This window comes from Neopelma chrysocephalum, unplaced genomic scaffold (assembly GCF_003984885.1).
Source record: "Neopelma chrysocephalum unplaced genomic scaffold, ASM398488v2 Primary Assembly neopelma1_73b, whole genome shotgun sequence".
NCBI classification, from domain to species: Eukaryota; Metazoa; Chordata; class Aves; order Passeriformes; family Pipridae; genus Neopelma; species Neopelma chrysocephalum.
This window is the reverse complement of record NW_020897734.1, coordinates 5,161,281-5,177,246: the sequence shown is the minus strand read 5'-3', so window position 1 is coordinate 5,177,246 and position 15,966 is coordinate 5,161,281. Positions and strand designations below refer to the sequence as shown.

General features: G+C 46.8%; 1 protein-coding gene across 2 annotated transcripts in view; it reads right to left on the bottom strand.

Annotated features, from left to right (window-relative positions):
- Window positions 1-15,966, bottom strand: part of PCDH19 (protocadherin 19) — a 58,824-nt gene that overhangs the window by 12,442 nt on the left and 30,416 nt on the right. Inside the window, exon 4 of one of the 2 annotated variants that reach the window (XM_027687216.1) lies at window positions 15,707-15,879. In XM_027687216.1, coding sequence (XP_027543017.1) covers window positions 15,707-15,879 — 173 coding nt within the window. The remainder of the gene's footprint in view (window positions 1-15,706; window positions 15,880-15,966) is intronic. The other variant, XM_027687217.1, reaches the window with a different exon arrangement.

Here is a 15,966-nt window from a genome sequence, read left to right as displayed (position 1 = left end):
TTACTGCAACCAGCACCTCCCCTGGCCAGGATGAAGCAGAACAACCCATACTCATCCTCCCTCTGCAGGGATGAGAGGGCCAGGGCGCTGGCAGGAGCGGGATGCTGCCTGGCCCCTCCTCCTGCCACCCGCCCAGCACAGCTCTCCCTTCCCTGACACGTTTCTGGTGCTTCCACACAACAAGTGAGAAATAAAGGAGACGAGGTTATAAATGCTGATACATAATTTACTCCTATTATCAAGATTAAACACATCTTTGCATGCTTAGCATAAAACAACTGCCTTTCCCCAGATTTCTCAAGGACATGCATAAACTTCATTATTATCTAAATAATCAAAAGAGTATTTCAATAGAATATTTAACTGTCTGCCTACTGGAAACTCAGAGCCTTAATCTAACACTGATCCTCTGTTGTCCTTCATGTAAATATTGTTGGGATGTCAGCCAAAGCCTAGGGAAGTGAGCTTCATCTTGGTGGATGGGAATCTCTCGTGTCAGATACAGTCAGCCTGACTAATGAGACCTACAGCTTGCCAAAACCTACAGCCTCGCTGTCTGTTCCAGCTATTGAATGCGTTCAGAAACCCAGTGGCACCAGCCCAGCAGTCTACAGATCCCAATCAACTATCAATAGCTTAAGTGTAAGTGATTGTGTATGAAGTACGAGCCAAATGTGTTTCCTTTTTCAGTTTTAGGACCTCCAGTATTGTTATTGCACCAGTAATGCTTGCACGGAATTAATCATAGACGTACCCACAAGGCAAAACATTATGAGAAGCTCTTTGTACTTTCTAAAAGTGTGCAGCTCTGAAGAGTGGAGGGAGCTGGAAGGCTTCCCAGCACGATAGGGCGTTCCCCATCGTCCAGAGATAGCAAGGGAATTTTTCCCCTTTTTTTTAGAAAACCAAAATGTTGGTTACTGGCCATCTCTCATCATGACATTGACCTCTCACGCCTCCACCCTGGAGCACAGCATTATGACCTCCCTGGTGCTCTACTTTTTCGGATGAACATGGAGTTTTCCATGCTGGTGGATCTTTTCATCTGAAGCACAGGGATGTACCCTGATGAGATGCTGGCCTAGGGTGGCGAGTGCATCAGAAAATCCCAAAGGGATATGGGATGGCCACAGACATAGGTCTGCAAAAGCTTCTCTACACTGTCCAGCACCCAACAGTGCCTGACCTGGCAGCACAACTCACAAGGACACTCCTGTTCTCTCTGCATGGCCATGGATTTACACAGACGGCTCAAAGGAGGCTCCAGCTCCACGCCAATGAAGGATAACACCGATGCCAAGGGATTGACAGCTGCAGGTCAGATTGGCCCCACGGCCAACAGAAGAGATCACAGAATTGTCAAAGTCTGGGAATCTGGCCCATTTAATTAGATGAAACTTCATTACCGCAATTAAGTTTACCTTCATTAATTCAGAGTGCAGATAAACATGCATGTAAAATTACTATAAGGTCAATAATAAAATCTAAAACCTCAATGTAAGCTTGGGGAAATTACATTGCCTGTGAGTCATGGACAACCTCAATTCCAGCAATCCAGCTGGGGTCGCATCCCATCCCATCCCATCCTGTTCTGTTGGCCCTACAACCATGGGGGTGAGATGGAGAAGAAGCCTTTGAGTATGTCTGGGGCTGTTAACTGCAGAGCTGCAGGGAGATTTTCATGACTTCTGTAAGTACTACAAGGAAAACAGTCGGCTCCACAGCTCCAGTCCTCCCAGCCAAGCTGATGCCAATCCATGGGCACCCAGGCAGTTACACCGAGTCCTACATGGGGGGTCTGCACACCACCCTGTGGTCCTACCACACATCCCTTGCTGTGGCTCCAACACAGAGGTAGAAGGCTCCTGCTTCCCAAGACGGGCTGCTCCAGTGCTGCTGGAGCATAGCAGGCTCTGCCCCAGCCTCTGCTGGCACAGCCTCCGATGATTTCTGGTTTCCCAAGGCACATTCCTCCAGCACTGCCCCGAGGTCAGGCTGGATTGTGTTGGCTACTGGCTCCGGTTCACAGGGCTGTCAGCTAAATTGTACCACAGCATCATTACTCCCAGTGATGGTGTGACAGACAGACAGAGCCCAGCTGGATTTTCAAAACCTAAGCACTTTGCAACACTGACAGGCAAGAAAAAAACAACCACCAACCCACAACCCTCTTAGTCTGAGCAGGTTTTATCTGGAAATACCCAAAGCTAGTCGGTATAAGACCCCACAAAGTCATTCCTCCTGAACCACTTTCCTGACCAAACCTTTTAACTGTGACTGGGAAATAAAGAGCGATAGATACAAGCCCCGGCTGGCGTTACCTGATTAGTCTAGTACCCACCACATCCTTAACATGGCTGTTCTTCAAAGGGATAAAGCAAGGCTGAAATGACTGATGTAATTGGTGCTTTCAGACAGAGTTAGTGCGAGGAGAAGAGTCAAGTTCATTACACTGGGGTTCACCACACGGCTGCAGCAGCTGAGAAGATGTGGCCAGTGCTGGGGCTGAGCTGCTGGCTGGGCACCTGCTTCCGTAGCAGGAGCACAAGACGCACCATAAATGGGTGGGTTTAACCCAAAAATGTCCCTCTGCAGCAGGAATCAGCCTGATTTTCCCCCCAAGCACAAGAAAGGGGCTGTAAGGGGAAGGCAGGCAGCACAGTCCTGCAGTAATTCTGCTGGAGCCCCTCTACAGGGATCCACCCTGGCTGTCTGCGGCACTCGGATGTAATGCTGCCTCTCTGCCACTGCACGCTCTCCTCATTTCTGAAACACTTACACATGCAGCATGCATTAGAATTAAAAAACCATTAAACCTCGGAAAGGAAAAACTTTGACAGGATGCGTAATATACTAAGTATAATTAATTAAATTGGATGAGGCACTGGGGGACGAGAGAAGAGTGGATGGAGACTGTTCTTGGAAAAGGGATGGTAATGCACTAATGTTCAGTGTGTGCCATTAAAAAACAGCCTTGGAAGAAGCAAGGATGAGCGTCGGGGGCTTCAAGAGATGGCACCAGCCAGTTGGGCACCTCAGATGCATAGCAAAGAAGGTGAGAGCACAAAACATGGCCCATTAGAGCCCTAAAAAAATTATAATGAGGGTGGAAAAGGCACCCGAGAGAAGAAAGAACAGAAATGGAATGCAGGTTGCTAAATAGCAATGTCCTACCAGTGACAGCCCCCTCCAGAGAGTTTCTCTTGCCCACCCCATCAGAGTGCAGACAATGGACCACCTTCACTACCCAGCTCCAGGTTCCTCAGGGCTCTGGGTTCCTCCATGGGCATTGGGGCAGGCAAGAGGAGATTCATCCTGGAAAGCATCTGGCTCTCTGTGGGATTATTCTTCAGCTATTTGTAACTCCAGGTGTGGTTCCCTAGCAAAGGTAGCACCCTGCTGCATCCATCCATCCCCTCAGCAGCGGCTGAGGTGGATGGGGAGGAGGAACCACAGCTGAGGCTGGGGAGGGAGCATCAAAGGCGGCCCCAGTCATCACAGCAGGCAGAACATGATGAGACAGGCACAGTCTGGCTGTTCAGCAGGACAAAGTTTTAACAGGCTTAACAACAGCATCAGCACTGATCATTAGGCAATTACAACTGCTGAAAGTTGACAAAGCACCAGGACCAAATGAATTATCTCCCCAAATCCTGCAGGCAGGAGCATGGAAAAGAGAAAAGTCATCGTCAACAGCCTCTGATAGCTCACTGGGTGCAGCACAGTAACTAAAAACTAAAGGGCTGCTCGTTTACTTGCTGTTTGGAGAGATGAAAGGGAAAGGCCAGGAAATGAGATCTTCAAAAACACTCTCATCACTGAGGGAGTGGTGGGAGGGAAGGTCCTGGAAACACTGATACAGCCAGGATTGCTCAGTGCCTGGGGATATCTGATTCAGAGGAAGGGACTAAGTGTGTTTGGAAAGGGAAGGCAGATTTTGGCTGGGGGAGTTCACTTCTGAATCATCCCCAGCGTAGTTACTTGCTCAGTTCTGCACATTCCTGCACAGCAGACAGTGCCAGCCAAGGGGACAGTCGTGAGCTCTTCTTGAGAATGTGCCAAAACCCACTCCTCCAGGGATCTGCAGAGTTTAATCCACGTGGGACCACGGTGACACCCTGCTCTGCTCCCTTGCAAACCACGGGATGCTCAGCTCTGTCACGCTGTGCTTCTCAAGCACAGCCCTTCACTTTGAGTGACTAGGCACGCTTTTCAGAAAAACATGCAAATGTGATTTAAAGACTCTAAGTGATACAGAATATATCACATCCCTTGGGAACCTGTTCCAGGGGGTAATTATTCTAATTCCTAAAATCATGCGTCTCATTTGCAGCTGGAATTTTCCAAGGCAAACCTCCATCCCCCAGCAGCGGCTCTGCCTTGTTCACTGAATTAGGGAGAGGCTCAGCAGCAGAGATCTCCTCCCTAAGTTCACTTCTGAACACAGGCTCAGATGACCGATGCCTCAAGCAAAGTTCAGAGCACATCCCCTGAGAATGCCATCTCTCTCGGGTCCTATTTCAAGCCCAATGGTCTCAGTTGAAAGAGTCATGCTGGATTCAAGAGGCTTTGAGCGAGGTCCTAAATCCCCATACGTGTTTGGAGGGTGAAAGCTGATACTTTCAGCCATACCCAGAAGCTCCTGATGCAGAACGGTCTCCAGAAAGCCAGGGGACATGTTTGCACTGACAAAGCATCTCCTCTCCACCTGCCTGCCATAGCTCAGTGGTCCCTGCAAGGCACGTCTGCCCAGTGAAGGGCTTGCGTGGATTTTTACGGCGAATTAATTGAACATATCTACCCAGTAACAATGGAGGAAGACTGAAAAAGCAGAGGTCAGGCAATGAGGGAATTGCAGGTAGAATTGTTCATTTTAATTACTTGTCTTCATTAATGGGAGGTTTCTGGATGACTAATGGGTCAAAATATTTGCATGAGTGAATATACTTCCACAAAAGGACACATGGCTAAAGGGTGGGAACAGACACAGAATTTTTGTTGGATTTTCCAGGGGCATTTTCACCACAAGATGAAAAGACTTCCCAGATCCCAGCAGTGTACCAGGGGGAGCAACCCTCGGTGCAAGATAAACATTTTTATGAGGCACAGAAGAACCCAGGAAAAGCGCAACAGAAGGTGTAAATAAGTGACAAACGAGGTAAAACATGGGTTATACTTGAGCTGTTTGTGTCTCCTTGGCAGTTGAACAACTTGGATACAAGCATCAGGGCTACCTGTGCTCCTGACAGCACAGAAAGGAAACAAAAGTTTGGAACAAGCCAAACACATTCAATTTGCCTGAATAATTTAGGCTGCTGAGTTATCATGTGCTTCATGGACTGTCATCGAGAAAAGCTGTACTGCAGAGGAAAGGTCTGTAAATCAGTGCATCTGAGGGACCCAAACTAATCAGAGAGCGGCTGCAAAAGCACCGCCTGTCAGAACAGATGCAGGACATGGAAGTCACCTGGCAGGAGCTGCGAGGCAGACAGCAGTCCTGCACTTCAGGGATGGCTCCTGCTGTAGGAGACAGTGAGGCCAAGCAGAGAGTGGCACCAAGAAAACATGGCTCTCACTGAAAAGTGCTGGTAAGCAGCAGTGTCAGTGGCACAAATAACAAATAAAGGGGCAACAGGAGAGCTGGAAGGGAGTTTTGACAAGGGCATGGAGTGATAGGGCAAGGGGGAATAGCTCTAGACTGCCAGATTTAGATTAGTTACTAGGAAGAAATTCTTTTCTGTGAAGGTGGTGAGGCAGTGGCACAGGATGCCCAGAGAAGCTGAGGATGCCCCATCCCTAGAAGTGTTCAAGGCCAGGCTGGATGAGGCTCTGAGCAAATTGGTCTAGTGGAAGGTGTCCCTGCCCATTATAGGAGGGTTAGAAGCAGACTATCCTTAAGTTCCCTTCCAACCCAAACCATTCTGTGATGCTGATGGACTGGCAAACACAGAGAGTGAAAAAGTCAAATATATACAGAGTACCCTCGCAGGGACACATCTGAGTGTGCCAGACAATCCCCAAAGGTATTTATACTCTCCAGTAATGCAGCTACTGCTCCCAAAAACACCGGCGCTCTGACTTTCCCCGAATTACTACTATGCACAGTTTTGACTTCACCTTTCTAGCCAAATGCCTTTTCCCTAACAGGAGCTGCCCCTATATAACTTCTCACTGAGCTGTACCAAACCCAGAAGCGCAGGTAGTTGAGTTGAGAAAGTCGTTCCTCTCTCAGGTCAAACCCCTGGCTCGGGAGCCATTTGCTGACTGGGGAACGTGCCCGAGCAGACGAGGCAGCACCGTCAGCTGCACTCACACCAGCTACTCCTCTGCCTCATCTCTTTAATGAAGCCGACACTTCCAAAGCAGTCAGAGGAAATCAAGCGCTCGACCTATTTTGGTTTGCAAGAGATGAGGACACCCACCTCTCTTGGCTTCTCACAAAAATTTTCAACGCTCTTCGCTCTTATGTTTTTCACATAAAACAGTGCAGGAACAACCACAAAACCTGCTCTCTCCAGCACGCACCCAGCACCAAGTCTTTTCCCTAGGAACTGCCAGAAGCTCCTCACCTTCCACCCCCACCAGCTGCATGTCCTCAGCACCCACAAGACATGGCACCCCCTCGCCGCAAGGACTCTCCCGTGACTGTCCCCGTAGTTCCAGCCATGTGCCAGGGCGGCTCTGCGGCACAGAGCTCTCCAGCACTTCCCTAAGATGCAAGGTAGCATCTGTGGTGAAATCTCACCAAATGATCCAAGATAGTTTTCTCCAGCTGGGACTGATTGAATATAGCCTGGGCACCGGATGATGTGGGAAATCAGTCGTAGCCGAGCACAAATTGCATGCATAGAGGTAATTACTGCAGCACAAGGTTGGTAGCACCACTACCCACATGACAGTGTATCTCAGCAATTTTCATTTCCTATTGCTTCAATTCAGAGAGGGTTTTTTTCATCTTTTTTTTTTCCTCTTTTTTTTTTCCCTGTGGTTCAATTTACTCCTTTTCCTGCAGGGAGTGAGTTAACCCAGGATTTCTTCAGGATAAAGCTCTGATTTCACTACAGCTAATCATTCCACATATCCAGATGTCCCCCTGTTTATGACACCCAGACCTCAAGCCCAACACATCTTGACCTGGCTCCACTTCCCTGCTCCAGGTGCGACTGTCACTGCCCAAAGGTGAGGTGACACAGCAGTGACCGCTGGTCACCCACTGCCATGTGCCATCACCCACAGCCAGCTGTGGATGTTGGTAATGAAACACAACGTGCTGGTAGCTAATGAAGCTGGTTACAAAGCAAGTCATTCTTCACACTTGAAATGGGGTGAAAATACAATATGGAAAATGGAACAGAAAAGGGTTTCTGCTGAAAAATAAAAACACTACGAGAGCTAATGCTGAGAGCCGGGAAGCTGATCATTACTATTACAGATACTCAGCAAAAATAGGGCCACATTATGCTTACTGTTATTATATGCATTGTGACTAACATATATCTATAATATCTGCTATGGAGAACTTATTTTCCAAACAGACACAGGGGTTAAATGCAGGATAGAAAGGGAAATAACTGAGCAAAGGCAACACACACCCAGCCAGAGCCTGGCACAGCCCACACTCCTGCTCCCCAGCCCACCCGCTCCCCTGCATACCTGCATGTACCGTGAGGAAGGGCTGCCAAACTCCTTAATAATTCTGTGACCCATTTAAAAATATCTAGTCTTACATTTATATATGCTGTATGAGAAATAAAATATAGCGCTCGCAAGTTTTGAGTGGCAGCACTTCTCTCAAGACAGATAAAAGCTGCAAGTTCTCTTTGCTGTTTGGTGCCAATTATTACAGAGTTTTGACTTATATATTATTACATAGATCATTTAGTAAAACAACCTACATACAAACCCAGTGGTGTGTCTCCCTTCAGCAGTTATCTGCAGGAACTGGAGCAGTTTAGACACTCGCCCATATCACCATATTTTGGAGACGGGCGGGCTCCCTCCCCTGCACCCAGGGGAGATGCAGGCCCTGCCCTACAGCTCTCCACAGCATGCAGCCTAATTAAGAGAGGTCCAAATGATTTATCATTATTGCAGATACCAATTTAATTACACCACTTTTTTTGGAGGGGGAAAAACAACAGGCACCCAACTTGCACGAGCCCCTCCGGAGATGCCGGTCCGGCGCCGCACCCGAATCACCCCCGCGCTGCCGGGCGCATGTTTCAGTGCCGTGGGAGGGATTTAACCTGATGGAAACCACCCGTGCCCAGAAGGCAGCTCTGAACTCGCCGCGCCACGCTGTGCGCCCTGCACCCGCAGAGCCGACGGTCAGCGCGCTGTTTGTGGTGATTATTCCTTTAATAAAGGGCCCTGTATTTTCCAGCGGCTGCAAAATTGATGCAGGTTGCCATGGTAAGCACACACTTTCCCATTTAGTAGAATAATAGGCAGCTTTGTATAATTCACTGATTTCAGATGATTTCTCACCCCAAGCACAAGTCGCTCAAGTTACATAAGTCACCTGTTGTTTAGTCAATCTGGCAATTTTAATTAGAATAAATTTTTATGATTCCTCTTTGCAACACTTAGAGCTGCTCTGCCACCAGAATGCCGAGATGTCTGTAAATTATACAGGCCCCAATCACATCTTTTTTTGCTGTTTTAATTACAGTAACATTGCAGCATTAATCATGTAAGCCTCTGTTAAACAAGTAACAGCCATCCTCCATCATAATTAAAAAGAAAGGCCAAGCAAACAGGAGCTTTGGAGTTTACCATATTTTCTCTGAAAATTATATTTTAACTTAAGAGTTTCACAAACAGTAGTTTTATTTGGCTCTAATTAGTGTTGTGAAGGAAACACCAAAAGGTTAATAAGAGATGGTTAGTTTGTAATGCAAGTTTCCCAGTGCCAGCCCCAGCAGTTCAGTCTGTTTTCAGAGTCATTAACGATGTAGATTGATTACAGGAGGAGATCGGGAAGTGCTGGCTTGCTGCGTTAGCAGAAGGTTTGGTTTTATTCATATACCTTCCCTACTGTTAAATCTGGTGACCATTACCTTGTCCATTTTGCTAAGCTTAACTGCTGTGAGATAGAAAGTGTTAAAGGTTTCCTGAGAGGTTACTGGCAAAAGGGAAAAAAAAGTCTGCCTGAGCCTTTTTTTGACTTGTTTTTAAGGCAAAAGGAAGCTGCAAGCTTGATTGAACTGTTTATTTGTATTAAAGTATCTGAAAATCCAAGCATTGGGTAGTGGTTTTAGAAAAGGATGCTTTGGAAGAGCCAGGGTTAGAGCTGCCCTGTCCTTCAGCTGAACCCTGAGACAAAGATCTCTGCAAAGCTTTTGCTTGGGCTGGAGTTTAGGAACAGTTAAAAAAACCAAGCACAAATAGAAGCTGAAATTCTCTCATCAGAAATAGCACTTCTTCATATCTTCTATAAATTGCTCTCCAGTCACCCAGCAAAAATATGGGTAAGCAATGACTGAATTTGACAAAATCTCATTAAAAAGTACAATAAAACACTAGAAACTCTCCAACTTTCTGGGCTGATCATTCATCCATTACAAACCTACACAACAGGGCACAGATTCAAGTTTTAATTTTCCTCTCGAAGTTGCCAAAATGCTCACATCTGGTGAGTGTTCTCTGTGCTTAGAGGGAAAGGACTTGAGGATCTAAAGGTTATAACTCCTGTGACCCTGGATGAAGTAAATCCAGTGATGAAGACACTGCAAGAACTACCTTTGAACCTGAAAATTGAAGGAAGAGTGCCACAAATGTGGGATATAGGATAATGCTTCTTATGCAAACAAAGGAGTTTGCACATCTGTTTGTTATTTAGTTCTGCTGTTGCAAAAAGGGATTTGCTTCACTCATTGCTACAGATATGACTCCAGCGTCACCCCTGCCCCACCATCACGATCCAGCAAGGACTTCTCCAAGCTGTGCTCAAAGTTACAGAGCTACAAAACTAAGCAAGAGCAACAAGGGATCTGTCCATGCCAGCCAGAATACCTGTGCACGGATTAAACCTCCTCGAGTGACCTGCTCTGCTGCCACACAACGTGGTGGTGACGGGAGCTGAGCCCATCAGTGGGGCAGCCTGTCCCTCTGTCCATTTCTGCCTGTCCACAACACCCTCTGCAGAAGGAGCTAAACACCACATACCTGGCAACGATGAGGGACATCCTGAAGAGAGACTCATTAGTCTGAGCACTTGACAGAATTTTTTCCCAGTTACATTCACTGGTCTAACAAAACATATTATGTTCCCCCATAATCCCGGTTGGGCAATGTCAGCAGGAGTTTGGGGAGGATGGAGAGAACATGTACAAAAGCATCAGTAACCACCACACAGCCATCCATGAGCTGACTTAGATGCTCAACAAGTAATCACTTAAAAGTCAGGAATCATAAGACAATCAGCTCCTCTTCCCAAAGCCCAGCTTACCCACTCGTCATAAAAATCCTTCTCTGGGGTTTCAAAGTATTGTGAGAAGCTGATTGTTCCCTCCATGCTGGCCACTGCAGGAGCACCACTGAGCTCACTGAGGCTGCTTTACCAGAGAGCTGTGCAATAATACAGAAATCAGGAGAGCTGTAATAATTGACATTGCCCTGCAAAGAAAGCTTACAGCATTTATCCATCTTAAGGGATGTGCTGTCACTCACATATGAATGTTATACTTTATGTCTTGTGCTGCATATATGAATACAAGAAAGTAGGTATTTTTATTAATTTGTAGAAACTTCCAGAGAAATGCAGCCTCCAAAGCCCTAGAATATGTCACTTAGGTCTTCATGTACATACAGCTTTACAGAAAGCCTTTTCTGCAGAGTAAAATGGAGATGCAGGTGGAAAGACTGCTGGAAATCAGCTTAAAAAATCAACAGTTTCTAATACCTGTGTTTGCCTCCAGTTAATAACATTAGTCATGTTCTCAATTCACAACTGAAATGCACCCAGATAGTATGGAGATGAGCATAAGAACCAACTGGAATATTCTAGATAAAACATGATCCCCTAAATGATGATATATGTGAATAATTGGGGATACAACCAGCAAGAAAAGTTTCAGTGAATATCATGTGCCCAATTCTACTTCACATCCAAAGCTTATTTCTATATTGTGTGATAGTATAAAGAAGACTTAACATAACCATTTAAATATAACCCATTTCTATTCAAAGAACTCTTCATCTTGCTGGAGTTTATGGGACTCAGACACAATTAAACCACCTCTGTGTGCAAAGTTACGCAGATGTGGAAATGTATGCAGGATCAGGTCTTTTCAGATGACATTTCACGCAAACCTTTACTGCTGATCTGGCACCAGAAAAGTGGAAGTGATGCTTTTAGAAGCAATTCTCTGTAGAGATCCATTACTGACATTGCTTAAAAACCCTCTCATTTTGATTTTAAAGCTTTTCCACTATTTTATGGCTGTGGGGACTATTTCTAACACTGTCTTTTTTATGATTAGTGTGTGCTTATTATTTTCATATTTTCTGTTTCTATTTTTATCTTAAACAGCGAATCACTGCCTCATTGGACCAATGATTTTCTTTCTACAATTGATGGTTAAAATACTGGTTGGCACTGGGAATTAAGATAAGTTTGAAATCTGTTGCTTCTAACATTAAAAACATATATTTGAAATATTTCCTTTCTGATTTCTATGATGGCAAGAGCTCCTATGACTTATAGAGTACAAGAATGGCTCTCGCTCAAGGCAAGGTGAAAAAGGTAATAGAATGCATTTAAGCAGATCTAGGTGCTCGTATACATCCACACAAAGAAAACAAGCCAAACCTGCACAAACACTATGTTTGGAAGAGGGCAAAGGGATTTAAAGAAAAAAATCCCAGTATGAGGAAAACCAAGGGAGGAATAACTACCTGAATCACAGAACAGAGTATCTAGCCTCAAAGATGCTAATTCAGGTCCTGAGGGATCTAATCAACCTCTTTGTTGAAGTAAAGATAAAACTTTTTGACAGCAAACACTTTCTGATAAAATGGAATTTTCAATTACCCTGTGAAACATCTGGTCCTCACTGCCATTTCCCAGGAAAAGCACCACCACACTGCAGTGTTGGAAAACATTTCATGCTGAGACTCCCCGATGTTGCTGGGAGGAACAGGTGTCAGGAGCTTCAAACCCGATGGCAAAGCTCCCGCGAACGCCGGCATCCCCCACCGCTGTCCAGGGAGGAAAAGCAGTGGTGGGGTCTCCTTGCTTCAGCTCCTTGCTGGAAATCAGAGTTCCCTCCAGTGCTGGACTTTGAGTCAAGGTTACACCCAGACAAATGAGAAAATCCACCCCATCTTGCAGTGAAAGAGGCCAAGACACGAAGGGGGACCCCAGGATTTATCCCCATCCTCCAACAGACTTCTGCAGTCAACCCAAAACGTTGCCAAGATCCAACAGCCGATTGAAAGCACCCCTTTCTCAGACAAATCCGTTTGGAAGTTCAGCTGAGGACGCCGTTAGGAAAAGAGTGCATACAAACTTCTAGCAGTGCTTAACACCTCCTCAAATAAACAAACAATTAAACGGCAACGAGGCAATCACCGAAGGTGGAGCGGCACCAGTGCCCGCCTTCCTCTGCATCCCATTTGGTATCAATTAGCAAGGGAAGGAAAACAATTCTGGGCAATAATGAACTCCAAATTGGGTACATATTAGAGCAATTAAAGCCATCTTTTCATCTGATGAATTTATAATCAATAATTAAGATCCTGAGGTAAAGAGAGACTGGGCAGAAGTCCTGCTCCGAAAATAAGCAATGTGGCTGAGCTCCAGGCAGTATTTCTGATGACCTGCTGCTACCCACTAAAGCTCAACACTCTCCACACCATGGTTTGCCTTTTTTCTGGAAATCTAGGTCATTCCCAAAGGAGGAGAAAGGGCTCCTGCCAGCAGGACTGGCAGCTGGTGTCACTCCCACCCAAGAGTGGCACCAGGGTAGCGAAGCACCAGCAGCTCCCTGGGGCTTCCACGCCCATGTACCCACCACCAGTGCCAGCTCTTGCACTGGTTGAAGAAGACAAAGGAGCTTGGACCCATCCAAGCCTCCCTCTTTCTGTAGGAAATCCAGCATCTCAGTAGACAAAGGCCGGCCAGACAGGTCCACACTAACCACTCTGAGCCACCACAGAGGGATTGTTCTCTACTCCCCAGCTATAAGGATTTCTGCCAACCACTGCCTTGGCAGATCCAGGCTTACCCACTGAGCAGATAAAGACTCACAAATTGGTGGGACAAAGTCTGAGTTGGCCATTCACACAGGACTCGTGGTGTCATAAGCTGAAGTCCAAGACCAGCAGAGACTGGCCAAAGGTTCACCTCACCAGCTCCCAGCCAGGAGATCACTACCATTGACAAGCAAATCCCAACAAAAACGACTCTCCCACCCCATTTCTCTGGGATTGCATGAGATGCAGTTTGGGCAGGGACAGCAAGCAAAAGCAAAGCATGGGGACATGAGCCACCAGGCTGCCCCTTCAGACACAGACTCTGTGTTTGGGGCAATAGCCATTGGTCCTGCACACCCTTGTCATTGAACTTCTTATGTTTCTTCTCCACCCTGCCACTCTGTCCCAAAATTGGGTAAAAATTACCATGCCAAAACCATCGCTTTAATCATGTGGGAACCACTGTCATCACCATCATCTCAGCATCTTGATTTTCCTGATTATTTTCTGCAGTCCCTGCTTGACAAATCAGCTGAGAAAATACTCTCTTTACCCTTTTTTTCAGCTTCTATGACATTGACTACTAACTTCCCCAGCTGTGTTGCTCCTCTCATTGCTCCAACAACACCCCAGTAACCTCGCAGCCCCCCTGCTCATCTGCACAAGACAGCCTGGGCCTCGAGGGACAGGAGAGCTGGCCCCAGCACACCTGCCTGCAGGTGCAGCTGGATGGCAATGCAGCGTTGCATGATACTTTCCTCCCAAAAATAAACCAGACCCAGGAGCACCCATCCCCTCAGCCATTGCAGGACTGGGAGACAGACAGAGGTTGCTTTTGGAAGTTGCCTTCTGGAAACACGCTTGATTTTTGGGGTGTATTTTACATGCAATGAGGAGTCCATGCTACAGTGGAGTGAACCATATTTATTTCCATCTGACTCTACCGATGAGCTCTGCCTTCAACTCATCCTCTTTAACTTATTTGCATTGTTATCAGAGCCAGCACGCAGACTTATCAGAAATGTAATCCCTGTAAAACCCTATCTGCAGTCCACCGAGATTGTTTTTTTTGCTGAAGAAATGTGACAAAAAATTAACAGATGTTGCTCAGACCATTCACCAGGATGGGAATCAATTATGAACATTTTTGCTCCTACAGTCATCCCTTACTGCAAACGCATGTCAGGAAACCCTCTCCTGATCGAAATGAAAAAGCATTCCTTTGTAGTAGAAGAATAATAAATGATAGCTATCAGCCTGCATTCTCTGACACGGTGCCAGTCCGCAGAGAATTAAACTGCCACTGTACAGTTGTATAAATGTTTAATTTTTTTCATCTTTGGCCACAGTAGGGTTGTCTGGAAATACATTATCGCTGCGGATGCCATCCCTCTCCAATTAGTGCGGCTGGCAGCATGGAATGGGTAGGTGACCTCTGCGTTCCCCTCCTCGTGGAGTCTTACAGGGTTAACTACGGCCATTTAACAGACTCTATCGAGAATTAATACAGCGATCAGCTTCTCTCCAGAAAAAAACTCACATTCGGTGGCGCAGATGGCAAGAACTCTCTCTCCCTCGTTTGACTCTTTTATGACAGCAAAACAAAGGCTTTTAATGATGTTTACCATGAATTGAATTAAACAGCTGAAGACCAGTTCATAATCACAGCATTTTGTTTTCATATCCTTAAGTCTTTTAGCAGTGGGGCTTCCAGTTGAGCCTCAGCTACAGCTTATCTCAAGATATAGCCAAGTGCCCCGAGGCTCCCCTGCGCTGGAGCACCAAACCGCATTCAGGCTTCTTAATTGAAAAAGACAGGATGTTTGCATAGGATGTTTGCATCCCTCAGACATTAAAAGCGACATTCATGCCCAAGTACAAACGACACTTGGGCTCAGCTGAACTCCTCTGACTTCTTTCCTCTAGCTAATACCAGTCTGATTTCGGAGCAGGGCTTCACCCCTGCACATGGGGATGACAAGAGCTGAAACCTGCCGCCTATGCAAGGGAAAAGATGCAAACCCTCACCCACTGGCCTGAGCTAATCCCTCGTGGGATGTCTGACTAATTGCCTACATGTTGTGCTGACCTTTTGGAAAAGCTGCCCACACGGCGCCTGCGTACAAGCTCCAGAGCTGGCGAGAGGAGCATGTGGACAAGGGCACACCTTCAGTGCTCCAGAGGGGAGTGTGGGCAGAGACCAACCCTGGGCACAGCACCCATAATTCCTGCCTTAATCCCAACTCTGCCACTTGCTCACTCACTGTCGGGCAGATGCTCAGGGCCTCGAGTTTTCTGCCTGTGAAATAGAGGATAATCCTAACTGCCTGCTTACCTGACAGGCGTGGCATGAAGATTAATTTATATCTACCCAGCACTCTGATGATGCACAGCATTATCCCCAGCAAGCACTAAGCATCCTCATTGCACACCCACCGAGGCAGAGCCACCGGATGGGTCATGTGGGGGGTGATGAGCAGCCCCCCCAGGGCACAGGGCAGTGGCTCACCTTGCTCAGGGCCTTGGGACCCCATGGAAGGGACACTGGTGTTCAGCACGTCGTTGACAGCCGTGTCGCAGTAGAGGCCCCGCTGCACATCATGCTCGCTGTCTGTCTGGTCGCTCTCCTCGTGGCCACTGTCCTTCAGACTGTTCCCCTCCAAGTCCTTGAACGTGGAGCTGCTGGGGAAACACAGCTGTCACTTACCGGGTGGGACAAGGTGGCCCTGACACCTCAGCAAGCTGGGAAGGGAAGGTCCCTGGGATTGC